The following is a 5,859-nucleotide window of genomic DNA, read 5'->3' as shown; positions in this document are numbered from 1 at the left end:
TATTGAAATAGTACACTTGATAGCTATCTATTTCTATATCATTTTTTTAAATATTTTATATTTATTAAAAAAAATTATTATTAAAAAAAAGAGGCCTCATTCATTGGATTTGCCTTAGGCCCCCAAATGTATTGGGCCGCCCCTGGGAATCCCATATGTCCGGAGCTGTCAAGGTCCCTTCGACAGGTATAATGTGACTAAGCTCCCCGCTTACATATGGGCACTCTTCACTACAAGTCTCGGCAACATACTGCGTTCGCCAAAGATTTGAACGTTTCTAGCCAACCAAATCTGGTAGGATGTGCAAATCATCCGAATTACCTTCTGGCGAAGCAGAGAGGACTCCGAGCATCGGCGCATGGCTTGTAGGAACTGGTCCCTCCAGCTACGAACCTTTTGCGGGATTCCCGCCGGTCGCCGTAGCCCATGTGCACTGAAACAAGGTGTGGTCCACCGTCTCGTCCACACCACAATCCCCACATACCGAGGAAATTCTCAATCCTCGTCCACTAAAAATTGCTCTCATTGGAAGATGATCTCAGACCACCTTTCATAGGAATAGTGCTACCTTCGGGTAGAGTCATGACGTTTTTTGACCGACCCCTTTAATTTCACAATTCCCCCTCCACCTCGAACACTGTTCATCTAAGCTCCTTTATCGAACACCTTCGGTGCGCCTTCCCACCATCGCCGAAAGGGAGAAGCGAGCGGAATGGCAGCTCCATCTGCAAGCATCGCCGTCGCAAACGCTACCTGGGAGCAGATCAAATCCTCTCGCTCAGGTCTCACCCTTCCTCTCTCCCCTCCCCGTACTCCTTCCTTGGAGCCTCTCTCTCACCCTCTCTTTATCCATAACAAACGAACACAGTGTCCGACGACCACCTATCCATGTGAGTACCGTTCATCCCCGCCACTCCTTCCTCCCTCTCGAGTCTTTCCTCCATGTTAAACGAACACGACCTGACCCGATCCAGCCTGCACTTCTTATTCGGGAAGAACTTGGAGCGCGCGACGAGGATCGTCGACCAGGGCGGCGTCCGAAGGGTCTCCGGGGCTCCCAGCGGCCGTTCTCTCTTTCTGGTCCTTCTTTTTTATGCATTTTCCAACAACTTCCACTTCAAGTAATCTCTTTGCTGATACCTCGGAGTGATAGAGAAATGGGGATTTCAGGTGGTAGGGGAATCGAAGAGGAAGGAGGAGTACATCTGCTTTCCCGAGAACCACTGCACCTGCTACTCTTTCTTCTATGACATCGTCAACTGGGGTGAACAGCTCTGTGTATGCTTCCTAATTTGTTTTACCAGTTGTTTTTTCTTCTTGGCCTTTTCAGTTACTCACCTGTCTCCATTTTGTTCGGAGTGCAAGCATCAAATAGCAGCTCGGCTTGCTGAAGCCGTGGGTGCGCTTACGGAAGTGGAGGTGTCTGATGAGCAGCTGGCGCTTATGCTTGCGAAACTCTGACAGCTATAAGCGTCTCAAATCGTACAGGTATTAATTTCTTACTGCTGCTACTTGAGTCTTAGTTTTGATTCAGTTTTTGGGTATAGTTTGTGCAGAAGCATCAACAAGAACTGTTGTGGAAAATATGTTGAATGGTTCTTTCAGCTATAAAGATTTTTTCTTGCATTTTCTGTTTATTGGAGTCATGGTTCAAATGCAGTTATCTCGTATTTTATTACATCAAATGTATAGTTTGTTGTACGCAGCAAATTCCAATATTTTGCAGGTATAAGTTACATAGAACGTTCTGCCGATGCGATAATTCAATTCTCAGTAAAGGGGGTTAACAAAGTCGAATTTTTTTTTCCACAATATATTGAAAAATAAAGGAGTGGCGTATCCTCGTGATTTTATTTTGGTGCTTGTTCTTTCCAAAAACCATATGCGCTGCAATTTTGGATGCTCAGAATTTTAGGTGAACAATGGATAGCTGCTCTAGAAAACCAAACATGAGAATTTATATAGGCCTCTGCAACCCAAAATCCTGGATCCATTATGCAAGTTGTCCTTGAAAATCCTAAACATGCAGACAAATAAAAAATAATAATAGTGATAAAAAAACAGTGAAGTGGCTAGACTCATAGCTCCCCTGTACTACATGAATTACTAACATGTTAGTGATGCATAACAAAATGGAGATTCTCATGTTCAGGAAATTCCAGCTGAAGGTCTATTAGGAATAGAAAATCCCTTCTCTCTCATTAGAAAAGCAGAAATCTTCTTGCTTTATCGTTGCAATTTTTGCTTTCAAAGCCTTCGTCCATTGTAAATGCATAATGGCCATCAGCAAGTTTGTAAAATGTAGTAACATTAGCACCCTTCTTAAAAGAACTCATCCTTAAAATCGTCCTCAAGCTCTATTGACTTGGACAATTTTGTACAATGAGTCAGTAGAATCTCCTTATCTCCTTGAAAATCGGCCATGGAGCTAAGCAGGACAAAGAGTCCACTTTAAACACTTAGCTCCTCATAAAAAAAATTAAGAGAATGGGAAAGAGGACATAGCATGGAGCTAGTTGTTGGAATTCTTCAGATTTTATGTTTAATTCCAAATATTCAGAGGCTCTAGCAACTTAGTCATTTGTGATGATAGATGACCGTAGAGGAAGGTAAGGTCCATGGTTTAAGCAAAAGAGCAGTTAGGGATATTTTGGGAAGTGAAAAGCTGGGTTATCATGTATACTAGTAAGAAGAGAAATCCTTTAATTGCTTCTAGCAGAGGAGCAAACTAAAGTACTTACTTAATATAAGCTCTGGGCTGCAATCCTTCTTACTCTTTTATCATGATTTTGCACGCTCCATTGCACCTCAACCTTTCTGTTGTCAAGAAAAGCTACTATTTGAACTCAGACATTTCCTTTGCATGTATCGCCCCTAAGTCTCAACAATTCTCCCAAAACTTGAGTGCCAACTTCATTGATGGTGCCCCTTGTGAAGTGAGGTAGCTTTACTTTCATCTTCCCACAAACAACTTGCTAATTATCTTATTAGATGTAACATTCTGAAAGTGAAGCAAATGTTTTACTTGTTTATTGCATTCGTCTAATCAGTTTGAAGTGGAACCAGTTGTATGACCTATTAATTTCCATGTATAATTTCATTTAGCTAAGCAAATATTGGATATCTGTAGACATCCTACTGCTGTTCTTTTCCCATGTAGGATAACTTTAAGGATTGTGAAGGATAAGCATTGAAATAAACCTTTAGGAAACCTAATAGAAAAAGACAGTTGTTGAAGGGACCTTAAAGGCAATGTTTGGATGTCTGGGTATGTCAAAGATGTATATGACCATTTCAATGGGAAATAGCTGGAGGGGGGCAGTCTTACTCTTACGAGAAAAGGGGGGATGATGGGAGAAAACAGGAAGGTCATGTAAAATGGATATGACCTAACTTTAAATATGTGTCATTCTGTGAATCATGTTATAATGGTTATGGTATCTTATATATGGATAAACTTGGAGAGTACCTGTCAAACAAAAGTTCACGCACTCTTTTTGTCTCTCTCTCTCTATGTTTTTATGTGAGCTGGAATCATCAACAATGATATTATTTAAACACTCTAAATCTCAAATTTAGGACTTTTGAATGTATGGAAGATTATTTGAAATAACCTTTTTGTTGTGTAATTTGGATGTTGTATGTTTTATGTTTTTTAATTTCCCCCTTGTTGCATGTGAATTCAAATTACAGTTTTCTTTACCACTAGCTTTTGTAAATGGCTATGGATCACCGAACCTTTGTCTTGTGCATCCTTTGACTCAAAAATCAAGTTATGGGATGCGGAACTAGGAAGGCCTCTGTACAGTTTGAATGCTCACAGGTAATGAAGTGTAACTCATAAGATGAATGACAAATTTGTATATGCTTAATTGGGGTAATGTCTTTACTTTTTCTTATGAACAACATGTTGTGATTTGTCAGGCTTCCTGTATATTCTGTTGCATTTAGCCTAAACGGTGAGTGTTTACTTCCTGGCTCAGTTAGATCAATGTGTACATATATGGTCCCTGAAAGAAAGGGGAAGGCTGTGAAGACTTACAGTGGGGAAGTGAAATTTTGTGAAGTGTGTTTGAACCAAAAAGGTGATAAAGTAGCAGCCTGTTTCTCCAACAATACTGTATATGTGTTGGATTTTAGAATGTATATATTCATTAAAATTCTCAATCAACCGAGGTAGCAGGCACATTTCATTGTACCCTTAGTGTTGGAGAGACAAAAATGGATTGTTCATGCCCCAACCTAGAATGACATTCAAAAAAAAAAAGCATTGCTCTTCAGGTTGGTTGTTATCGTGCCGCTTCTATTAATGTAAACAATGTTCATACAAGCATGACTATACATCATCACAGGTAAATTTGAATCTGCTTAGTACTCACAATTGATTGTTCAGTAGGAGATTAGTAAACCTAGGAACACCAGAAAGTAAATAAGTTGACACAAGCAGGAAAGAAAGCATGAAATAAAGAACATGAAAGCAAGGCAAGTAAAATGAAAAAGATGAAGAGCACAAAGGTATAACTGCATTTATACATTGCCAACACTAAGGAAGATCTTTTTCGGTAGGCTTGAAAAGAAGCTCAGCCCCTAAACTAAAGAGTCCTACTCTCAGGCTCTAACTGGGTGGATTTTGTTTTCTTTTTCTAATGGAGTTTTCTTCTTTGATACTAGGGTAAGGATAAAGTAGAGGATTCTTGAAAAGGTTGTTGGGAACCTCATGTTCTGAAAATACGTGTTATATGTAATGGTGCTAAGTTTCCTTTTTAATTTTTTTTTTCTCCTTCCCTTTTTTAATGGAGGGGGAAAAGGCTCTAAGAATTTTAACGGAGTGAAAAAGTCTGGAGGAAAGAAGAGAATGATCTCTTTTCTGAGACTCGGTTTATCCCCCGTGTGAAGAATTAACTAGGAGAAGAGGATTAGGATATGATGGGTGTATGAGTAGGATTGTATCTTCTAGGATGAAGGGTGAGGATGGCGAAGAAGATGATGTACATTCGTCTACAGAGGCTATGAACTATGAAGGGATTTCTAAAAGTGTAGTTGTATTCTGTGAAATGTTATAAATGTTGGAGTGCATTGGATATTAGGATAGGCCAAGAGTGTGCATGGATGAAGGATTAGTGCTGGAGTTCAGTAATTATGTTAGCTAGAAGAAAAGAAGTTAGATATTTGGATTTTATCATTTAATATTAGATGTCGGGAAGGAGTGGTAGAGGCTTGTTGTGCTCAGGCTCAAAGTAAAAGGGATTTCAAGAAGGTTAAGGCTATAGATGGCTGTAGAAGTAGGTGCATGATAACCGACTCCGACCGCAATCTGACTTGTAGGTCTACTGGTTAGGTATGAGTTCATATGACATTTTGGGTTATGGTTTGGTTCGACTAAATGCCTCCTTGATCTCACCAGGTCATATTTTGCGTTAACCTTGCCCAAGTCTAAACTGAATCCAAACCATGAAGTTTACCTTGTATATAATGTTTGTTTTACCCTTATACTCCCTATGTTTCCTATATCAAGTTTATTAGTTGTCCCTTGGGACTATGATATTAGAGAATAGTTTTACACACGTTTGGCATGGTTTCATATTTCAGTTTTTATTTCAAAAACATGGAACCTAATGGGGTAGTTCTATATACACCCCCCCTATTGCTCAGGACACCCCCCAAAAACCAAAAAAAAAATACCCAAACTAACCTTTAGTGTAATTACCATATTGCCCTTGAAATTTTCTCATACCCCCCCCCTTCCTCCTCCTCCGTTTCGTTTTGAAAAGAAAAAAAAAAACCCCCCCTCAAACCCCCCTTAAACCCCTCGATCCATTTACATCGTTTAGGCGATCTTTGAAGGAGATTTAAGCCCCA

The 5,859-nt window shown here is 39.8% G+C and overlaps 1 protein-coding gene across 9 annotated transcripts; it reads left to right on the top strand.

Moving 5' to 3' along the window:
• The first annotated feature begins 588 nt into the window (after positions 1-588).
• On the top strand, positions 589-4,278 carry LOC103705251 (zinc finger SWIM domain-containing protein 7-like). Of its 9 annotated transcripts, none has more exons than XR_005512218.1 (7): positions 596-782; positions 869-890; positions 975-1,080; positions 1,171-1,278; positions 1,360-1,488; positions 3,774-3,823; positions 3,925-4,278. XR_005512218.1 is itself a non-coding variant. In XM_039127498.1 (6 exons), exons 1-5 carry the CDS (start codon positions 713-715, stop codon positions 1,459-1,461), a joined length of 408 nt encoding a protein of 135 aa, XP_038983426.1. In that variant the 5' UTR covers positions 596-712; the 3' UTR covers positions 1,462-1,488; positions 3,774-4,171. The 9 variants fall into 9 exon arrangements, 2 of the variants coding, with proteins under 2 accessions (XP_038983424.1, XP_038983426.1); XR_005512217.1 differs by having other exon boundaries at positions 3,694-3,823; XR_005512216.1 differs by having other exon boundaries at positions 1,360-3,823; positions 3,925-4,259.
• Positions 4,279-5,859: the final 1,581 nt, after the last annotated feature.

This window comes from Phoenix dactylifera, chromosome 6, assembly GCF_009389715.1.
Source record: "Phoenix dactylifera cultivar Barhee BC4 chromosome 6, palm_55x_up_171113_PBpolish2nd_filt_p, whole genome shotgun sequence".
In the NCBI taxonomy this organism is placed as follows: domain Eukaryota; kingdom Viridiplantae; phylum Streptophyta; class Magnoliopsida; order Arecales; family Arecaceae; genus Phoenix; species Phoenix dactylifera.
The sequence above is the reverse complement of the archived record's forward strand: the minus strand, read 5'-3'. Positions and strand labels throughout refer to the sequence as shown.